Consider the following 23,690-nt stretch of genomic DNA (forward strand, 5'->3'; position numbering starts at 1 on the left):
GCTCGCTTCATCTTAGTTTCCTCATCTCTAAGGATACAGACACTTATCCATTTTCCTGGACTAGGACCCGCATTTTGTTCTTTGTGCTGAGCTGACCAAGATGAGTGCTACACTGTGCTATCTTTAAATAATTATTGCAAGTGTTTACTCCTTAGGCTATTAATAAGGACAACTCATCTCATACGCACACAATCTTTCCAAATATTAAAATTATTTAGTCAAATAACATAGAGGTAGAAGTAGCAAAAGCTTGGGTTCAAACTGCTGGTTTAGAGGTCACAACTCCCAGATAACTATTATTAACCCCCTAAGATGTACAGGTGTCTGGTTCCTACACCAAATTCTATAACCCTGAGGTAGATACCCAGGGTCCATGTGTAAGAGTAGGGCAATTCACAGCATGGGATTCACATCAGTGAGCCCATTGAGCAGGAAGCTGCCCGTGTTAGCTGACAAAAAAATGTAATGGCAAGGGTTTAGCTCAAATCCCACCTCTTCCCCCAGGCTTAGAGACCTCACTCCATTCGACAGAGAGACACTTACCTCCACCTCACATTTTTCTGAGAACATTGGCACAATGGGCCAAAGCGTGTAGGCTCCTAATTCCTACTTAAGCACTTAAAACACCCATTGAAGTCATGAGAATATAAGGATTTAAATTGAAGATTAAGAGCTGAAGTATCTTTAGGGATTGATCCTCTCTCTCTCTCTCTCAAAAGGTGACAACCTTCTTTTTTCTTTTTTCTTCTTTTTTTTTTTCTCTGCAGGCATTGGAGACAGAAGCAGCTTCTTCCCTTTGCGCAACAGCCCAACCATTAAACGCCTTCAGACACATTGAGCGTCCAGGTCACTCCTGCACTTTAGAAGATTCACACTGCAATCTCCCTGGCCGCCATCCCAACAATCAGAGCAAACTTGTCTGCAGGTGAAGTTCGAACTGTTTTATGTTTGCTCATAAAAAGGTTCATCAGGAGAGAGTGAAATTTCCCTTGTAAAGGCAATGGTCAAAGCACTTACCAAGGCAAGGGAAAAGGACTGACAGCTGGTCTCTAACACGAGAATTGTACATTTTCTTTACGCTGCACCTGTTTTCATCACATGCTGTAACTGGTGCGCTATTTGTACACAAGAAAAACTCAACTATTTTCTCCTCCTCGGATAGCATATTCTCATTTAATTATACCACTGCATTTAATGGATACAAAAAGTTTGGTCCTAAGAGGACTGTGATTCCTTTCATCCCCTGGAGAAATAAAAACAGAGAGGTTGCTTAGCTGAGGATCCTAAAAAAACTTTTGGAGAAGTTTTTTTAAAAATCTGGACCCACATGTTTCAAAACACTAGAATAACACACTGATGATGAGAAAGAGAGACATATAACAAAACTGAGAATGACTCCATTCCAACTGCCACATCAGGAAACTGTCAGTAGACAAGCCCTGTTACAATTTTAATAATAGTTTCTTACTATATATTGCATTCCCACAAGAACCTTATTTGCTGACCTTAAAAGCAGTACCTCATGTGACTTTTAATTTCAAACTAACATTTAATGACCCAAGCTGTCACCTGAGGTGTGCAGATTACTGTCATTTGAAGTGTCTTAATAAATCTTAGATAACTTGATTCAAGTCTGCCTTACCAACTCAAAAGAGCCATGCTGGGGGGGGGGGGGGGGGGGGTCATCATGCCAAATAGCTTAGAGAGTGTTTGCTTAATTTTTTGTCAGGAAAAAAAAAAGTCTGCAGTGGCCAATTATACTCGTAAGTATAGTTTTCTTTTGTGAGAACGTATCATTTATACTGCATGTACTGCACTGTTTCATCTGCTGTGCAAACAGCAGAGATGGGATTTTTTTTTTTTTATCTGTTAGTTGCGAGCACTGCTCCTGTCCCTATGGCAATCGGCATGTCACTGTATCATTACTGCTTTGTGAAGTCGACTCCAGGTACCCTGGGAAACGCGTTCTTGGGATCCAGCATGTAGGGAACTGCGGCAACACAACAATGCTAGGCCCCGGCAATCAGCTACCGCTTTTGTGGGACCACACTGAGCTCTGGTTCCACTGGAAGTGGAATTTAAGGAGCCCATGGAGAGAGTAGGAAGCCTTTTCAGAAACTTTGAAAAATAAGACATTAGAAAAATAATGTCAATGCACAGACAATGGAAGAAATAATGATAAAAGGCTTGGGAAAGTATTTGTATTCTGCTTAACCCACCCGTAAACTCTCTTCAACTCTCACACCATGCTCACCTAAAGACAGTAACGCAAGCAGAGTTAAAAGCAGAATCTTTAACTATTCACTCCTAGTTCTAGGGCCAGAGATTAAAACCGCTGGCCTAAGCTTCAAAGAAAATATACGCTGATCACAGGATACAGCAAAGTTCTCAGAAATCTCAGCTAAAATCAAGAAGCCTATCAAAAAAAATGGAGAGTCTACATAGCTACCCTGTCCAAACAAATACAAAAAAATCAATCACACGGCGAGAGCCTCAGGTTTGCATCAAGTTTGACGAGACATTTAGAAAAACAGGACTGGCACCTTTTGAAAGGAAAGATACCATTTGCAGTGAATGAGAATTTAGTAAACAACACAATGAAAGCAGCTGGTGAGTAACCAGGCTTTGCTCAAATGTGACAAATGCAGCCTCTTAGTACAGCAAAATACTGGAAAGGAACAAACAAGAAAACCCAAATGTGCCCTGTATCACTAAGTTCCACACAGTTCAAGTGTACTTAGTGCCTCCTCGACACACAGTTTGGTTAGTGTAGTTTTGATAGCAGTCCCATTGTATGTCTTTCATGCAAAAATTAATTACTTCTATCTGTCAGGCATCATAAGCTCTATTACACTAAAATGAGGCTTTGTTTGTTTGTTTCTCTGATGTTTTAATTATTGCAACATGATTACAACAGACGAAACAACAGCCTAAAGGTACAGATGTATCTAACATCTAAAATATACTAGTGTATAAATATGTATGAGTATGCATGCAGCTATGGACGATGCTTCTTTTCATAAGCAAGCAACTTGCATAATCAAAGCTTAGAACACCTTTTCTGGTACTTTCACATTTAGTTTATTAACATCCTTCAGAATTGCTCCTCATCACAACAAAGTGACTTTGAGGTAATGAATAAACATCACTCATTCTTTTACAGGGGTAAAAAAGGTGACGGAGGGAAACGCACGAAACTTGGTGCAAGATACTTGTAGTCATCAAATGGAAAAATGCAACACACAAACTGTGAAGAACATAATGAACTGATCATACACCAACACTTATCCTCATGCTTACATCTCACTGTTCACATGTCATTCAAGCCAACCTTGACGGCTAAATATTAAAAGAGTTGGCTTCTAAGTGCAGAGGAACGTGAGAACAGAACACTGCATTTAAGACAACATTCTTCTAAACTCTTTAGGCAATGTTCAGTTCAATACTTCACAGCTGCAACCCAAGCATAATTCCTGCCTCACTCTTTACTGAGGACTCTGTTCGGTGGTTCTTTTGCACTACAGTGCTAGATACTCACAGGAAAAAGCTCTTAAAGCTTTTAATAAGTCATACTTCATCCATGCATATACTATCACATCAGCACACAATTATCACAAGCCATCTCATGAGCAACAAAGCTAAACAGCATACAGACTACTGAGCTGAACACCAGAGCCCAGAAATGCTAGAGAAATCAAGAAGCTGGGTGCTGCAGAGAAGTCCCCCTGAATCTGACCAATGCTACTTCTCGTATCAGAAGAGTCAGCAGAAGCGTAACAGGCAACAGCTTTCAGCTCTAGCTTCTTCCCCAGTGGCCAACAGGGGAGAACCAACACATGGAAGGGATGCACCATACAGCCCTACTCTCAGCACTGTTTTCAGTTCAGTTTTTCATGTGAAGCCACACAAGTCAATGTGTGAGTCCAAGTTCACATTATTTAGATTCGATAAAAGATTTAGTCATACCTTCTCTATACTTTCCTCAACTGATTTGCCACTTCCTGTTGTGTTTGTCTTCAATTTCAAGGGCTATCAAGTACTCTTCCCATTTCACCTATAATCACTCATTTGGAGCCAAGAAGTTGACTCCCAGCTAGAATCAAATAATGACAGTCACCTTTGACAATTCATTACTTTCAAAAAAAAAAACAAAACAAAACACAAAAACAAAAAAAACCAACCAAAAACAGACAAGCAGCACAGTCACTTTTTCTCTCACATTGCACTCAAGATTAGTTCTGCATTAACAGCACCACCCCAAGCGTATTATTCGCTTCAAAACCTCCTTGGAATAATCCTTTGCCACGATGCCTCAAAGCCCTGACAAATGGTTCAGCTAAAGGTGTACTCCAACCGGTTCCACGTTTTTGCATTTTTCCAGCTCTCTGTGGTCTCCTGTTGTTATCTGCTCCCAGTGTGTGACATGGGGCAGTACACCATACTGCAGCTCTCCCTGGGGTGGAAATGAGCTACCGCTACCTTCAAGCGACTGCCAGCCCTGTGGAGCAGTGCAGAGAAGAAACCCTTGCTGAGATCTAATCTTAAAATAGGCATCGCAGAGACTTCTTCACCTGGGGGCAAGTCTGTTGTAGAGGCTGATAGCTCTCACTGAAGTGAGAACTTACTGCAACTTCCTACTCTTCAGAGAGAGATGCCTCTGCCTTACTTTCATCGCCACAACCAATGCACGTCAACAGATTTTTTTTCTAGGTTTACAAAAATAACTTCTAAAGAGGAAACTATTCACTTAAAAAAAGCAGGATTTTACTTAAGCAAAAGGGAAGCTGTTCTAGGATTTCAGCTTCAAGCCACATTCCCACATTTTTTTTCCTCCCACCTAAAACATGGTTTCTTGTCTTATACTTAGGTTATAAAGTCTCCTGGAAAACGAATCTTATTTTTATCATACATCTGAATAACACCTATCACAGTGATAGCCTGTGTCCAAAAACATAAGTCCCAGACAGTGTAGAAATAAAAGCAGTTATAAGCAGATATAACTCCTCTATCTTTAGATGCTCCCATGCCATGTGATATATACACACACTTATTGATATATTTAATCACGATGGCATCCTATAGCTACCCTAAAACTGCAATGGCACTTCTTAAGGACGGCGAACTATAAAACTAGCAAAACCCAAAACACTAGAACTTTAGTGGCACACCACAAGCACATTGATTCAGTTTATGTTAATTATATATACACTTATATACATATACAGGCTATTTCCTGTCTATACACCTACCGTAACATCCCATTATTCCTGCAATTCAGCTAAGCATTACACAGCAGTTCAGTCCTGGTGTTGGTTAAACAATTGCAACAAAAATATATTCTCAATTTTTTCAAGCAGCAAAGCATTTTTTTCTTGATAGAGCCAAGCAACAATCTAATATTCCCCACTACATAAAACCAACCTATGATAAGACATACAACTGACAAATGTTCAAACAAAATTCCCCTAGGGTTTAAATGCACCACTGATCAGGAATATCAAAGAATAGCATCTGATGCTGCTGCAGTTAAGACAGCCCTAACTCAGTTTATCCCCTGTAGCTCCAAACAGTTTAACAGATGATACAGTCTTTCTGTGGGCCAAAATACCTCCTACTGCTGTATATATTTTTCAAGGAATAACAGTGGCAGCTTTTATGCTAGTTGTTAGATACTTATTTTTATGTCACACCAAAAGAATTTCGGTATCATCTCTTCAACTTAAGCAATATCTTTTCCAAGACTTAAGTCAAAGAAATTGCACCAATCAACCAGGTTATAGACTCAAAAAAACTTTTTCAACTAATTCAATTTAAAAGGAAATAGACAGCTCATGCCCCCTGTATCCTTAAATCAGAATAGTATAGAGAGTATAACGCCCGTGTTCCAACTCTCCAGTCCCAGAAGGACAACCTTAGTCTATTTTAAGTTTTTCTTTTGAAGGATAGGGAGTTATCAACTGTAATGGAAACTCACACAAGTTAAAATAAAGAAAATACTTCACTACAAACGGGTGGCTTTTCCCTCAAGACATCTGATTTTCTTGCAGTTTCTAACTTTGACACTTTCTGGCTGTCTCAGGTTTTCTCAGCATCACCAATTCTTGAGAATTCAATATGCCTACTGATTTCACAGGGGTCAGATTAAGGCTGTGAAGAAAATGAGGGAGAATTTCTCTGTTTTAGTAATAACATTAACAGAAGAGTTCTCAAGTCAGTCACTTTAGAATTAATTAAAATACAGGCAAAACTACCGGGGAGTGATTTATATTCAAGGGGGATTATGGCTAACGCTAGAATGTTTACAAAATCAATGGGAACCTAGCACAAAACAGATATAGCTCAGGGGAATTCCTATTGATTAGATTCCCATGTAGTCCAAGATACAGTTCTCTTTTCCATGTTCCTCATTAGTTCATTTCAGGATTCATGTGAATTGCAAAACAGATGTAACTGAGCTCAGGTTATTTATATGGTGTTAACTAAGAAAAAAAGAATTCTACTCACCTGAAACAGAAATTCATTTGTTTCCAAATGTTTAATGAGAGAGGATGGTTCAGTCCGCCTCCACATTCATCATCTGTTGTACATTAATGAATATCCAATAACGCCAATACTAACCAAGAAACAACTGACAGAACCTGTTAGCGTTCAGGCTGAGTTGCCACTTTCCCCGTGTAGCCACAACACAAACCCAAGCGCTCCTGGCAACCGAAACAGTGTATGGCAAAAGCTGTACGTCTTCATAACATCCAACGTTTTGCAGCCTTTTATGTAGGATAGCACTGACAGTAAAAACAGCAAGGTGCTAATTACTAAAAAGTATGTTGGTGCACTGCAGCTGTTGTGTTGTCAGGCATCAGCTGCCCTACCAGCCACAAAGGCGTGTCATGTTTTAGCCAAATTTGATGTTAGTGTTTGTACAGAAAAATCGTTAGATGAAAACCGCACGTAGCGGCAGTGCCAGGCTCTGAATTGATTCTCGTAGAAAAGAAAGACTGGAAATTGTGCCTTACATTCTTTCACAAACTGAATGTACTTCAGATTGCTGCTGACCTTTTCACAATAGCACCGATTCAGCTAGCTAGACTGAAAGCCAAAAAGCAAATAAAGGCACCTAAGGGGTAACAGGTTAAAGCAAGCTCCAGAACAGAGTAGAAGGCCTGACCTTCAAAGGTTAATATCACTTGTGCCCAAGTAAATGGAGGAAATTTTTCATTACCAACATAGTGGTTCTTTAATAGACATTATAATTCCAGCTAAACAGAGTGCTTAACTGAAAAATAATTCACGTGCATGAACCTGGCTTCTCTAGGACTAGCGTCTTAAAGAGTTTGAATCGGCCTAATTGTTGCTTACACAGATTCTAATATCTAGCAATGATCTTGATCTTCCCATATGCTTGCCCAGTTTTCCATTTTGTCAGTTAAGTTACGGCACAAGTCCATATAAGTACTGCAAAATTCTTGCTGTTTTGCCTAAGAAACTCGCAATGGAAACAATGCCTGTACTCTAGTGGTGAGGAAAAGCTTCATGGAGAGAAAATAATTAGGATGGTTCCTACTCCTGGAAACGGGAATGCATCAGCAACAACTTCAGGCTGCCACGGCAGCCCACGTAAGCCAGCTAACTTCAGAGTTATGACAACGCGAAGCACTGAATCGACTCTGCACAAAATTTAGGTTTATGACCTTACGGATGGGGGACTGGAAAGGAAGGAAACAAAGACCTGAGTGCTTCTGAGGGAACAAAAAAAGTGAGAAGGGCAACAGCTACTTCTCGAACATCCACCACGATGGTAGACCCTACTTCATAACCTCTCCCCCGGGCAGAAAAAGCAGGAGCACTACCACTAAGCCCTGTGTCTTGGGCTCCAACACGTGGCGATCAGAGAAGCAAGCGCGCGGCCAGCCTGCCGTGACGGAGGTCTACTGTCCCAAGAAACCGCCTGCTTTGCCTATGCCTACAGCCAGCCATGAGGCAACCAGTAATTTTTCAGTGCAAACTCTCTGCAAATTAGATCTTCTCTCTTTTTGCAAAACACAGCGTGTCTCTGAGCTAACACTAACTCACATTCGTGTCTGAAGATGCTACTGCGTTTTCATACAATTATCTTGGCACTAATAGCTACCAATATGTACAGACGCATTCTCTGGTGAAAGCTTGAAGGGAAAATATGAGTCATAAGAATTAGGGAAACAAAATAATGAAAACGAAGATGAGAGGTAAACAATCCTAAGGAAGATGAGAGATAAAAAGGAATTTGCATTGCCGATTTCATCCTAATCATTTTCAAGCACTGTCCTAAGCCTGTAAGTAGAGAGAAAGATCGTTTTCTACTATTGAAGCACAGTGATCCCTACAGGGACAACTGGTATGAGGCATATACAGCTTCAGTGAGGGAGTTTGGGACAAGATATAAACACAGCAACATCTTCAACAGAACCAATTAAAAAAAAAAAAATAGGTTAATAAAATGCATTTAGTCAGAAACTATCAATAGTGAGAAGGAAAACTGAGATGTCTAATCTAGAAATGAAAGCAGGAAGTTAAAAGAAAGTGCTAAGAAGAACAGACAGTGAAAAAAATTCTGGAATACCCAAAGGGTAGTTTGAAATTTACCCTTTAGATATAAAGGGCAGATACACTAGCTGGAAAAATGGTAAGGTATCTTTTTGGAAAAAAAATTTTGACTATTAAAATATTGTAAGAGTCAGCAAATCAATAGGAAACTAACATCAATATAAGAGGTATCTTTGTACATGCTGTACATAATTTTGTACTAATTTCAAATACTTGAATCAAAGTCTCTTCTGAACTTTTTTTAACTCTTTTTCCCAGCCTCCAAAAAGATTCAGGTACAAACAAGCACATTATTAAATAGAGGTAGATGTCTTAGAAAAATGCACTTTTTGAGAGATTTTTCAGATGCAGCAACCTACCTAAATGAAATTGATTTGTCTGTCAAAAGTCTTACAGACTAAGAAGAATTATCTTTCTAAAAATTTAATGTGTACTTGACTATTTTACAGAATGCCTTTCCTCAGCTTTCAAAAACATTTAGTAAATAAAAACATTTTAAAAAAGAAGAAAACTTATTTCTTACTATATAAGCAGTTTGCTTACTTTTCTACACTTATTTCAGTCTATTTCGTGGTATTATTGTGCTTATCAGTTACCTTCATCCAGTAAACCCCACAATACCCCAGCAAGACAACTAAGGATTTTGTTAATGCTATTAGCCCAGTTTCCAGACAGCAAACCAAAACAGAGAAACCTGCACAGATATATACCAGGAAGGGGACAGATCCCACACCCACGAAGACCCAGGTCAAGCTTCCTTTTCTTACTATGACAGTGCAATTGGAAGAAGCAGTCTTATTTTTATTTTAAGTTCAAATATAGCTCCTCATGCAATACAAGAAAGAAAATAATACGTTGCTCTTTTTCTTAATTAAATTTATAAATGTGTTTCCATAAGTGAATTGCACTGAAAAAACAGGGAATTGATTTATGATTTGAAAATAAAACTTAACACAAATATATAAACCAAATATGTCTCAATTTCAGTTGTGAGCAGAAATAGATATTAAAATTGCTATACAAAAATGTAACCCTACTACATCTGGATCATGTCAAAAGCTCAGTGTAACCCGACAACATCTGGATTATGCCAAAAGCCCAATGCCTCTTAACAAATTCAGAATAGATTGCACTTAATACAGACACACCCTGTACAATCAGCGTACAACTCTATTCCAAATTAATCTGAACAAAAGCCCTAAGGAGAAATGCCAGAAAAGGATGTAAAATACGCATGCTGAAATCCTGAAAGTAGAGAGTTAACCATGTAGCAGGGCCCTAGGTTAGCAATAACATCTTTTCCAATTATTTCTTAACTTTTGTGCTTTGCTTTTTATATGCACATTAGCTTTGAATACCCAGAACCATATCAGTAAGTCGCTTCCTAAATCTTGTGGGAAAAAACGTGTCAGTATAAACTGACATTTGTCATGGATTTAGAGACTCTGGTACTTTTAGAACCAATTTTGTTTTTCCATCTACTGAAAACAAAATATATTCACATAAGGAAAAAAGCAGTAGATAATATTTATTTGAACAGCCCCCAGTTATGCTATTACCAAGGGCAAAACATATTTTCTATTAAAAATAATTAAATATTTTTATGAGAAAGCAGATGATTTTTCCATTTAGGTTTGTTTTACTGTGGGTTTGGGTTTTTTTTGACTGAAGGATAACAACCACTAGTTTCCAAAAAAAACTTAACAGTTGTGGGGAGAAGGGAGTGGTGGTTTGGTTTGTTGCCCCTGTATTTGTGACCTATATCAGAGACCCTGGCCACTGTAATTTTGCTGGCTCCCCAAAGCCCTAGCCTTTCACTTCCACCTTCTTTGTAGCAACACTCATCTCTCTTACCTTCTCCCAACATGGCATGCCATGGCCAAGTGCCGCTGTGTCCCACACGGTCCCTATACGCTTATGGCTCAGCGTCTGTTCCAGAAGCACCAAAGCCTCAGACCCACTTGTACAGAAGCAGCTGAAACTGCTTAAAAGGGTTAACAAAAAAAAAAAAAATTTCTTTGACATACCACCACAGCAATCAGAACAGCTCCTGAGGAGTTTAATGCTTTTTTTCCCCCCCCCAGATCCCTCAATTCCATACACAAACCTGAACAAAATTACTTTCTACACGTACTTTGCTGCATCCGTTACCTCAGAACTCAATAGTCTCTAGGTTGAGATCAGAGTCCTCTAAGTCCTTCACACGGGTCCCCTAGTCAATCAAGTTTTTTCTTGTGTTCGCAAAATTGATGGGGGCGAGGGGGGCGTTCATTTCAGTTTGTAATAGATCTTACTGTAGGACAAGCGCACATCCTTCCCTCTTCTGACCTGCCCATGACAACCTTATAGTTACATTTAGACAGCCTCAAAACTGGTCCTGTTGTTCTACTAGCATATTGCCAGCACAGACCTTAATTGAAGCAGCTAGATGACATCATTTACAACATATATTTTCACAGTCAGGGTCAAGCCCAATCCAATAGGTTATCTATAAACTGGCTGCGAGAACTTCCATTTGGACAAGGGACTCCATGCCCCCAAAGCCATACTTTAAGAGCAATGGAGAGACAGCTTGAGCATCAAAACTGCACATCGAGTTTCTTTTAAGTAGCTGAAAAAATGTTTACAAGTACCAGCATTTAAGAGAGATTATCTTTTTCTCATTTCAAGACTTTCAGCTATGCAAAATAGTTGCCCTTTCTGCACTCCCAAGCACTGCAGAGGGTAACCGTAGAGAGTCAACAGCATCTAATGTCGCACCAGTGCTCTCAATGAAAAACACAGTACAGAGTAAGAGACAGTAGAATCACAAAAAAATTTAGGTTGGAAGTTACCTCTGGAGGTTTTCTATTCCAACCCCCTTTTGAACTTCACAGGCCCTTGAGAAAGTTACTATCCTGTCAGATCCTCGGTACTAAAGGCTTTTGTGCTGCAACAGGAAGACACCATTTTGCATATATCTATACACACACGCACATCACAGATACATACACACACGTGAATCATTTTTTGAACAAGTCTAGTTAAGCTCCAGATTTTTAAAAAGGCAAAACCTCAACACCTCAACCTCTGAGTTTTAAGAGCTAGGCGCAAAATTTTTAGCAACTTGCTGAAAAGTACTGGTTCGATGGCTTCTATTCAAGTCCAACCAAAACTTCCTCATTAAATACAAATATTTCTCAGCATTTTACAGTCCAGCTCAACCACAAGCAAACTTCTAATCATCACAACAAGAACAACCCAGATTTTTTTCTTTGCTTTGCTGCCAATTGTTTGAGGCAAACACTTACCCGGTCTAACTGCCACGGCTCCACTAAAAACTCTTCCAAATTTTTCCCTTCTTCGCTGATGTCAGCAGAAATGCGACAGGAGCTATACCGTGTCATAATTTGAATAAAGAATTTTGGCAATATCAGGATCAATACAATGGCTTAATGGGTAAACAACAGCAAGAGCTCTTTCTGCTCACAAGGGTTAGTACATACGTACGTCACCATTAATTACATGGATTTCTCCCCCTTTTAGTGCTGGAACATGCAGTGGGGACAATTTGCTATAAGGGTCATTATAGTAATGCAAAGGTAATGACGCTGACCCAGCAGGAACATACGATTTTTTTTTTTTTCTCCTAATGGTCAGCTTCTAAGTCAGATTCTGCTACGATTAATAGCCAACAACACGTCACCAGGCTTTTCTCTAACCCATCGAAAAATGAGATAAAGTTCTATTTTTAAAAAGTAGTTAGAAGCGAAGGCAGTGAAAGTGCAGTTTGAGGCACTCAAAACTCTAGGCCACCTCCCAGAGAGGTCGTCTGAAAGAGACACAGCCTGTTCCATCTCTGGTTCTACCCACCCCCCTCCATAAATTCAAAAATACACAAATGCACCCCTGCCCCCAAATCTGGAACGTGGGCACACAAACAGATCTTGGAGGCTGAATGCAAATATACATCAGAGACAGTGAAGTGCTTTAAGACAGACAGTGAACTAGACCAGTACTGTTTCATTCTGTATTAGAAACGATCAGCCTATTCTTGGCAAATAACGAAAGGTAAAAAGGAAAGCTTTACATATGAGATATCAAATTATGTCTAATAAAATTCGGAAGAATGCAACCCTAACATGTAACAACATTTGTCAAAGGGGAGACAGCATCCCCAATCCCTCCATGTGAACAAAAATCTCAGCAGGATTTTTGCTGCCCTTCTGAAGGGGTGAAGAGGTTTTTTTCCTTTAATAGCAACGATTGTAATCTATTCAAATGCAGGTTACTAACACAAGACCTGACAGTTGCAAGGCTGAATTTCTTTGGAGCCATAATTATTTATGACACTTCATTACAACAACTCCAAAACATATGGTTACCTTATTAGAAATTAAAATTTATTTTCATATAAATCTCAACATGACATTACTCCAAAAGAACTAAAGTTACTCCAGGGGATGGCAAATAATTTCACTTTCCAGGGTTTGGTAGTTGGAATATGAATTTAAACCAATTCACTTGTAAATATAAAAGCACTTTTGATAACACAAATAATAGATCTAGAGCAACGTAAGGCATAAACATAATTTTCCAACAAGCTCCTGAATCTTCTTAGTACAAGAACTTTAACATTTTGTTTGAAAACTTTCTGTCCGCTACCAAGTATATCATCTCTGCCCTTGAACTTATGCATTTACTTGGCAGGAGAGAGGGTCTATTTTGTTTTTAATTCAGTCTCCTCCACTAGCAGCTCATAGTACAAGGAAACTCCAGTCTCATTCAATAAAGTCCATAAACCCCCAAATGCAGGAGACTGACTGACAAGTGCCTGCCTTTTGATCATGTTATGAAAGATGAATTTGAGTTCATGCAATGGTTAAGATTATAATTTAAAATAAAAATTCTTTCTCTATGAAAACAATACAGGACAAATGTATTATTTGCATTATATCACCAAGAGAAGGGACTTGCACTGATAAATAGGATTACATACATCAATGGAAGTTTAAAATTGACACTGTCAGGTAACTGAACCCCTAAAAAGTAGGTTAACAAGTGTCTTTCAAAGGAACTGTGAACTTCTAAAAAAAACAACCTGGCCTCAAGTCACATGTTTAGAAAAAGCAGGGGGGGGGTGGCATGAGGACATAGTTTGGGATTTTTTCTTGCTTTGTTGTGGTGCATTTTTTTTTTTTTTTTAAGTCTCCATGTGAGGACTTGGTTCCAACTGGAATGCTGCCATCGAGGTAGTCTTTGTGGCAGAGATGAAGAACTTGACTGTAACATTTTTAGATTCTTCTCATGCCCTCCTCTTTGCTATGGTTTCAGCGTAAAGAAAAATTCAATGCATTTGCAATGAACATAGTCATTTGCCATCAACTTTTTCTTAAGTTTCGGTAATTTCATGAAGTATCCGGTATGCACAGTTATGCATATGCGTACACCTATGCGGCACAGAACATAAGTTTACTATAGTACACAGTGAATAACAACTGCAGGAAATGTGGACAACTTGAGAGGCAGGTTTTTTGAGAGTACAACAAACAGAAGGATTATCATTAAAAGCTGATCCAGGCGTCAAGTCAACGGACACCATCCAACACCACAGTCACACATCACTGCCACACAGAAGGTTTACATGATACCACGTAACGTTAAGGTCACCTCCAAAGGCACAATGCAGTGAAATTAGAACAGCTGCAGTGAAATCACTGCAGAGGAGGAGGGGGAAATTCAACAAAGTTCTACTTTTATACAGCAAGAAAAACATCAGCTGTGGAAACTCAGTGGATTTGCAGCAGGCTTTTACTCTGAAGGCCATATGCAGGACTGGGTTTGTTCTTTTTTAGTTCAAACTGCTCGTGTAAAGTTCTGCACACTAAACAGCTATTTACATACCGGATGTGATGAGTCAAAGGATCAAACATTAGAGGTAAGCTTTACGAAGCTCTCTCATCTTCAGAACCGTAACAGAAGCCACACTCTATGATGAAAGATTTTCTTGTTCCTGTGTGTTTTGCAACGGCAGTAAACTTTTATTTTTGTTTTTTTTCATTAAAGCATGCTGATAGCAAGGTCTTTGCATTTGGATTATCATTAATCCTAAAAGGCTAATTTTTCCTGATTTCTGTGACAATGGGAAAAAACACCTTTTTCCTCAGCATTTTGCAATTATTTTTTTCTATGTGACTTTCAGAAAACAAACATTTACTGACCAAACCTACATTAACGTGAGTATCTTAGAATGAATTTTTTCAACATATTTACGTATCTATCTTTCTGTGAAGAATTTCCTGACTACATCTGACATTATCAAGTTCAAAGGAAAAGAAACAGAAAGCAGTAAAGACCACTGTATGTGTCTGCAACATACTTACAAAGAAATTAAATGAGGTTTTAATTAAAATTAAATGTCAGCTCTCGTGGTTTAACCCCAGCCAGCAAGTAAGCACCACGCAGCCACTCACTCACTTCCCCCCCCACAGTGGGATGGGGGAGAGAATTGGGAAAAGCAGCAAAACCCGTGGGTTGAGATAAGAACAGTTTAATAGAACAGAAAAGAAGAAACTAATAATGATAACACTAATAAAATGACAACAGTAATAATAAAAGGCTTGGAGTATGCAAGTGATGCACAGTGCGATTGCTCACCACCCGCCGATCGATGCCCAGTTAGTCCCCGAGCAGCGATTCCCGCACCCCCACTCCCCCCAGTTCAGGTACTGGGCATGACATCACAAGGTATGGAATACACTTTGGCCACTTTGGGTCAGCTGTCCTGGCTGTGTCCCCTTCCAACTTCTAGTGCTCCTCCAGCCTTCTCACTGGCTGGGCATGGGAAGCTGAAAAATCCTTGACTTCAGACTAAACATTACTTAGCAACAACTGAAAACATCAGTGTTACCAACATTCTTCTCATACGTAGCTCAAAAAAGTAGCGCTATACCAGCTACTAGGAAGACAATTAACTCTATTCCAGCTGAAAGCAGAACAGGTTTTAAAATAACATACAGCAGAATCCTGAGGTTCCAAGCTTACCCTCTCTCGGGTTGAGAGCTTGATAGCCTTATGTACGTAAGTTAGCCAACACTCCTGTGCTGGGAAATGATACTGTTCTACAAACCTAAGTAATAATGGGATCTCTTGCTTTACAAGCTCAAATACTGAGTCAACTAACTTGCAGAGCTCTAAATCAAAATACATAAAACAGACTAAAAAAAGAAAAAGGAGGGCAAAAAGGAAAATATTAGTATTTAAATTTTATTGTCAAGTAAGTGAGATACAAAGCTCTATCTAGTCTGTCTTCAGAAACCTTGGCCTGAAAGCAGAGCTCCCAGCCTGTACTGTAGATGTGTCTAACCTTAACCACAGCGCCTGCCTGCAGCTCTACTGGTGCCATCTGCAGTATCGGGCTGTTGTAGAAGGGAGACTGGATGCCTAGCAAGGGAGCAGAAGCTACAGGAGACCACTGCATGGTGGTACGGACGTCAGGGGGACAGTTTGCCTGGTCTGTCCATGCTGCATGCTTGGGTCCATGCTCAGGGGTAAATGAGCACTCAGTTTTCTCCCAAGGCTTTAATTCATCTTTATGCCATCTCCCAAAAATCTGCAACCCCAGTAAAATCATCGTAACTCTTCCTTATGCTACAAAATGAGCAGGTTTTCTGCATTTAGCCAGTATTTCATAACTTGTGTGACATTTTTTGAAATGAGCAATAATTCGTTAACAACAAATTAAGATAACATGTTTGGAGCACAGAAGGAAAAGAGTGACCTAGTCAAGTTCCTTCTGAATGAAAGTCACAAGTGGTTCTAGAGCATCCTCTCAGGACAAAAAAAAAAATGAGAAGAGTTTTTACAAATATTAGAGGCATGGAATTCATTAACTCTTTAAGCTGAGGTAACACCACTAAGGTGACCTTGAGGGTCAGCTCATATAAGGAAACTAACTATACTGCCTGAATTAATCTCACAGAAATACATTCTTCACAGATCTCCCATCACTATTAACCCATGCAATTTTACCAGTAAAGGAGAAAAAAGAAAAAAAAAGCCAATACAAGGTATTCTAAGCACTACATTTGGCCTCAGAACTTTTAGCCTCCTCTTTAAGGGCAAAGCAGACTCACCTGAGGTATCCTGTCCTAACCACTGCCTAACAGGCTGCTCCTGCCAGAGAAGGTGTTTTGGGTTTCTGTATTCTTATAAAATAGGTTTATTTTGTTACCTGTTCCTAAAAGACCAACTCAGATTCACACAGCTTGTTTACACTCTTTATATCAACAGCTGGAAAACACCGTAAAGAGCACGCGTCATCCTACTTAGGTATACAGGGAAAGCACATCCTACAATATAGTCATACAATGAGAATATTAATCTTGTAGGTCCACTTCAGTCAATGGATCCTTTCATATATTCTACCCATTACCCCAGGAACATTCTCTGGTAACACTGGTTGAGCAGAAAGGGAAAAAATACTGCTGTGTAACATGACAAGACATCTTGTAGTATGCTACTGTATCACTTTTACTAGCTGTTTCTTGGGGCCTAAGTGGTTGGGCATGAAGGACAGAAGGTTAATACTAACTTTCCTGTTTCATGCACTCTTGTTAGTGAGAAGAGGCATGCATTTATCCTAGCTGGGAAATTCATCCCACTTCAGATTTAAACAGCTCTCACAATGAATCAGACCTCAACAGCAATTAGGTAATAATCACTTTTGCACCAACATAATAACTTTGCAGGTAGAAAAGGGCTGTTAATGTTTCGACCCAAGAAAGTAATAAAGAATTCGGAGCTGAAATACAGCGGGAAAAAAATGGTTCTGCTTTTGCTCTTCACTGTGAAATATATAGCATAAAATCACCAAATTCTTTTCAGAAGAGATGGCTGTTTGCTTGTTAGCCTCTAGAAAGTGAGGATAATCACACTAGCAACAAGCCTAACTTTCAGCTGATTTGGCTTGATTTTTCCTCATTTCATCTCTGAGCTTCAGACTCTCCATTTGCCGACACTTTCTTGTCTCTTACTTTGCATTATGTGGACCGTCCTGTTAGTATCTCTGAAGCAGTCACAGACTGCAGAGTTTTCTGGCTTTGAAGAAGTACAGAGTATTTGCAGGTCTGCTGTACACATCACATAACATGTCTGGAAGAATCAGCATGAGACAGACTCAAATGAATTCCCCATTTTGGTCCCGGTTTTGCCACTGAACTGCTGTGCCATCTGTAACTAACTCTCATGCGTGCAACTTTCAGCCCTCAACACAGGCGCTCACATGTCGTGCTAAAAAGTCATAGCTGCAAGCACGCACATGCTGCTACAACTTGAGTGCTTGCATCCTGCAGACATTGGACTCTCCAGCTACTTGTGCGATTCCCAGAATTTATCCACACATATGTGACAGATAAATGGACTTCGGTTCAACGCTTGTGCATAAGTATCCCAACTGGTAGTTAAACCTCAGTCAACGTGATTAATAAAAATATCTCTATATGTCCCTCTGCAAATGATGAATGCTCTAATTATGTCTCATATGCAAGACAAGTAGGCAGATGACAAAAAAAACCCCCAACTTTTCTGTTTTTAACTGAAATACATTGCTTTTATAGAACACTGAGAATCTCCACTCATCTCCTTCATTCATTACAAGCTTCATTTACTTGTTTGTTTTCAGAAACTGTCTTCCCTAAACATATCTATGGTATTTCAAAAATGGAATATATATAGCAAGTGGTTATCCAACATGTATATTTTGACATGAGGAGCCGCTAAATACTTGAAAAGTAGTTACTGAGAATGAATAGTAAAAGCCTCTCAGGTTTTTGTTATTTATTTTACAAATTTGCTGATGCCAGTTCTCTGACAAAAGTTAGAATCTTTCTAATTTTTTCCACTGTACTGCAAATGTGAATATGGAATGTTAAAAAAAAAAAAAAGACAGAAATACATGTGAAAAAGCAAAGCAGACTCAAACACAATTCTTCAGAGATCTTACAAGATCAAAATGATGTCATAAAGTCCAGCAACATAAAAATGTGTGAATAAGAGCGAGCAGAAATAGCAGTAAAAACATAGGTAAGGTAAAATAATACTATACATTAGAATTCACATGCACACGTACTTCAAATACATTGGAAGAGATGAGAAATCCGGAAAGCTCCAAGTTAACTATCTGAGCACTCTGAACTAAGGTGCCACTTACCAGCACATGTCATGAGTATGAAATAGTTTAACCTTGCCATCTCAAAGGAAGCAGTAATCTTAAACGTCTTTTAAGTTTAAAGGCTTCAGAACAATGAAGACAAATTCAACACTACAGCTGGGAATGATATCTTCCTTGCTTCCACAGGTGTTTTGCATGTTTACTACTCGTTGTTCAGATGTTTTGCATATTTAATTCTTACACAGTACACACAGAAATCCAATACTCCACAAAAAAAAAAAAATCCACCCCTATACTATACCAACATCCTGCCAAATTGTACCTTCAGATACATGCCTTTGACCTCATTTATTTAAATCACAGCTTCACCATGCATTTGAGAATGTTATACAGCCAACTATGAAATTATTCTGTTTAGCAGATTAAACGCATAGATGAGAGAAATGAGGTTAGAGAGGCACAGAAAGAAATTTTGCAGAAAGCTGGTCTGAGGAGCAAAAGGAAGCTTTTCGTAGGGCTGAAAGGACTCACCTCTTGGCTAATCAATTTGTCAGTCTGCAGTTCCCCTTGCTAGAGGGCCTTCTCTTCTCGACATTACCTTCTAAGAACTACTCTCCATCTAGCAAATTTATAATTTCCTAACATGCAGAAAGTGCCTCTCTAATCTATCCCATGGACTGAGGCAGCAAAAGCAGCTGTGTTTGTTTTGTTGCCTCATGTTTCGTGCACCTGCACGGAAGCCAGGGATTTGATTTGCCCTTCCAAAATTTAAAGCAGCATAGACCAGACATGTTTTAATTCCCACTAATTTCTTCAAAAAGCTCTTTCTTTCCCCACCGCTACCACTCACTAAGGCACTGCCAACATCTCCAAAATTATTTGAGTCAAGATGTTTAAATTTTTTCCAAGGAGGAAAAAAGGGACAGTCTGCTACTAGGTAAATAAAAACACTAAGCACTGATTTTATTTAAAACAGAAAAAAAGAACTCTGTCTCATAGCTGATAAAGAGATTTGTTACTGTCTTCCAATTTCTGAGTAGTCCTTGCAGTACATAGGAAGCAGCTCTCCTCACAATTTTTGTACAAAAAGGTTTCTCTATATACAGTGTATCTGTTGCCCACCTTTAAAAAGAAATGCGTAAACTGTTTTCCCAGTCACTGAAAGTGCATATACAGGACCATTCAAATTTTTGTTTGTAGAGAACTGACTAAATACCATAAGATTTATAGCTGCAATTTACTGAAGAGCTTTATGGACTGCTATTTAAAGCAGTCCTGCTCACTTACATACACTAAAAAGTCTTTTTATGAAAGAGGGATCATTTAAGCCCACTCCATGTATGTCTTTTTTATTCTTTCATCCTGTCTTCCAATTCTTGCCATATATTTTAACAGCTTGTCAAAAATGCCATCTCCCTTCCATCACCAGTACTATTAGAAAAAGAATCTAGGGAAATATTTTTTTACAAAGTAGTTCACAAAATTCCTGAGATGGGCAAAGGATTAAATATCGCAGCCTGACATACAAGGGCATTAAAAAAAAACCCACAATGCAAAGGCAGGAAAGAATGTGGTATATGTGGATTCATCAATTTAGTTTTTAATAAGTACATCTTAGCTACGAACAACAGCAAGCTCTAGAAAACACTGAGAAACAAAAAGGAGAATAATGCCCCATTGCATTCGTTCCTGTGATGGAATAATACATCAACAGAAGTACCTCAGCTACACTCTTCTAAGAAATAGGTCTCTTCTGTATCATAGGAAAGCCATTTCAGTAAAGTACCTGGCCCACAGAAGTACTTCAGGAAGGACTGCAGATCATCATCTCTATATTCGAGCCTCCGTACACCTTCACACTTACCTTTCTCACAAACATCAGCAGAATTCCCACTTCCTAAATTAATGCGTCTTACAAAGATGTTGTTCTCTAAAAAACATTTTAGAAGGTAGGTGCTATTGTCTGAAAAACGGTATTTTAAAAATTGTAATGACAGCATGACCATGGTGTGCCAAGGCACAACTGCAACAACGAAGTATGCCCACAGATCGGTAATCTGAATGGTCTGGCACCACTTGTAGTCTTCAATCCGTATTTATGAATGCAAAAAGGGCCCTTGTGATATTCATCATCATGAAACTGAACTTTGCAATGAAATTCGTTCGTCAACCATTTATTTAATACTATGTTTCTGACTAGGTTGTTAAGTGGACAGGCCTTTGAATATTTTGTTTACCTTCACAATACGCAGAGTCCCCTTGGACAGAGAGATAACCATTCTTGCATTCGCAAGTAGCTTTTGTGTTCCAGTTTTTGCACTCTGAATTTTCACCACATCTGTGTCCCTCTGCACAGAAGTTATGGCCTGAAATACAAGGAACATGCAACCTGGTATTAAAACATGTTTATTTCAGACATTCAGGTTTAATATTTACATTGACCGTATTACTCTGAAAAACTTTGGCACGGCACATTCCAGAAATTCTCTCTGTAAACCCATCTGGTGCATGCAGCCTTGTTAGATTCCTCCATCAATTCATTCTCAGTTAAACTAAAGTTAATTTAGTTCAAAAATGTATTTGTATGACTAGTTTTAGGAGAAAAGGAGAAAAGACAACTTCAAAGCAAGAAGCCATGACAATACACTAGTCTTCTACTGAACCCACGTAGGATAAAATGCCACCTTATCTCTGATTGCCAAGAAGCGTAATACTAACTCACACCAAAAGGATAATAAAGTGTAATATCAAAAAAAAATCCATCACAGTTCTCTTATTACGCATAATCAAGCGTGCTTTTAGAAGAGCAAAAATGAGACGTTGCATTACAACACAAGGCTATATTGGTAGTCACAACAACCTCATGCACTGCCTTGCAAGTCTGTCACCAAAAACTAGCTAGATTGCTTCTACAGTTTTTAATTACTCCATGCATCATGTTTCGTAGAGGAGAATTTTTATTAATCTCTCCTTTTTCCTTGACGCAAATTCTGAGTAGCTTCTTTGTGAACAGTTTCTTTTATTCCATGCAAAGTCATTTCTACAAACATGATGAATTTTCCCACTTTCTTCTATAAAGGCACAACTGCATCAAGTTCTTCCTTTCTGGCTTTCAATATTTCTCAAAGATCTGTCAAAATCTCTCCCTGCTGAAGACTAAAGTAACCGCAACTTTATCTCTTTAAAGGCACTCCACTGGAAGTACCATAAGAGATAACCAAATACCTTACCGAATTTGACAACAGGAATTTTTTTCCCCCGTTGGTGTATTCTTGATGGAATTCTCTCTATTGATATCCAAGAGTCAATTTCCATTTGCCTGAGATATATAAACAGTCACTTCAGTAATTCTTATTTTTTCTGGATTTTCTCTCCTGGAAGGAGGGGAACCAGAAACCCTGACGTACCATCAGCTACTTGTATTCATATAAGCGCAAGTTGGAATACAAGAATAGTTTCTGCCAATTCTGCCTGGTCATAAAGGAGTAAACTAAAAGTTCTAGTTCACTGATCCTAAACTTTCCTTACGTCCCCCTAAAGACAGCTAAGAAAAAGGCAACCTGGACTTCTAAGATCTAAATGCCAGATTCAGATCTTCGTTCACATCCCTCGCTTTGATATTCTTCAAGGAAATGTGGAAGACTTTAGCTTATAATAAATACAGTTTTCATCTACAGTAAGCAAATTTTCATAAGGCTATCCTGAAGCTGTTGTTCACTGAGGGTTTTTTTAATTTGTTTTTAAACACGCACTTCGGTCACCTACTAATTTAAGACTCGGGTGTTGTCATTTTAGTGCACTCCAACTTTATGAGTCTGATCACCTAACGTTGCGTTGTGAGGTCATTTTTAAAGAAATGTAACACTTGTTAGCAAGGAGGACACTTTCTCTGTGTCAATGTCCAACTCTACACTTAAACTTCAGATTAATTTTATTAACAACCAAGGTATCTTCCTTGTGCTCACTTAGCTCATTCTTTCATTGCAATACAACTTGTGAAAAAGAACCAACTCTGTTAATGAAAACTGCAGATATCCCTTCTAGTTTTCATTCATTTCACAGTCTGGTAAAAACCACTCAAGTATTCCAGATACAGCCTTGTCAAGCCTGGGTACATTTTATACTGGTAAAAAAGGGCACAGTTACACTGCCTTTAGCCATTTAAGCAATCGCTGTATTTGACTTCTCATTTTTGCCCTCATAATTATAATCAAAACTGAACACTGGAACCCATCTCCCCAAACTTATCCATTCAGCATCTAATTTATACTCGCCAAGCAGGATTACTATTCTGTTTGCATTCTAGATAATATCCAAGAGACAACAATTTTTATAACATTTTCTTTGTCATTGTTTCCACTAAGACTATGACATCCTAGTCTATTTCCCGTTTTTTTAGAATAATAATTCTCCTTTGAACTCATACACAGTATTAGTTTCACATTTTATTATTATTGGCAAATAGTACTACTCAGAGCCGATGTAACATTTCAGTGTGTTAAGCTAGGCACTATAAAAATACCACGTTTTAATTTAGTATGGATTGTTACTACTGGCTTAGGATATTGTGTTTATATTTATTTATTTAATTACATTTACCTCGCATCCAAACCTGTAAAAAATATTTCATCTTTCTCAGCATGTTTTAGTTACAACAGTCCTTATGCAACTTTCTGCACCAAAAAACTTTTGTTTCTAGGCTCTTTTTATCCCAGTGAGTCAACATTTCACCTTGTGATCAGTTTATGGCAAATTCAGCACTTGCAATTGGCCATAAAGGATGACTTCCCAGGGCTAACTTTCATCACAAGTCCCGAATCCCAGATCAGCCACTCTTCTCTAACAGCACTTCCTCCCAAGCACAAGCTGCTGATTGGCGTTCAATATCACATCATGGCCCTAATTCTTCTTCACTGTTTATTCGCCACCTCTGAAATTCATCAGGAGATATGATGACTAC

The 23,690-nt window shown here is 38.8% G+C and overlaps 1 protein-coding gene across 1 annotated transcript in view; it reads right to left on the minus strand.

The window, feature by feature from the left end:
* Positions 1 to 23,690, minus strand: part of NELL1 (neural EGFL like 1) — a 298,502-nt gene that overhangs the window by 182,258 nt on the left and 92,554 nt on the right. The window contains exon 12 of the mRNA XM_075048228.1: positions 20,968 to 21,096. Within this exon, the coding sequence (XP_074904329.1) occupies positions 20,968 to 21,096 (129 nt within the window). The remainder of the gene's footprint in view (positions 1 to 20,967; positions 21,097 to 23,690) is intronic.

This window comes from Buteo buteo, chromosome 16 (assembly GCF_964188355.1).
Source record: "Buteo buteo chromosome 16, bButBut1.hap1.1, whole genome shotgun sequence".
Taxonomy (NCBI): domain Eukaryota; kingdom Metazoa; phylum Chordata; class Aves; order Accipitriformes; family Accipitridae; genus Buteo; species Buteo buteo.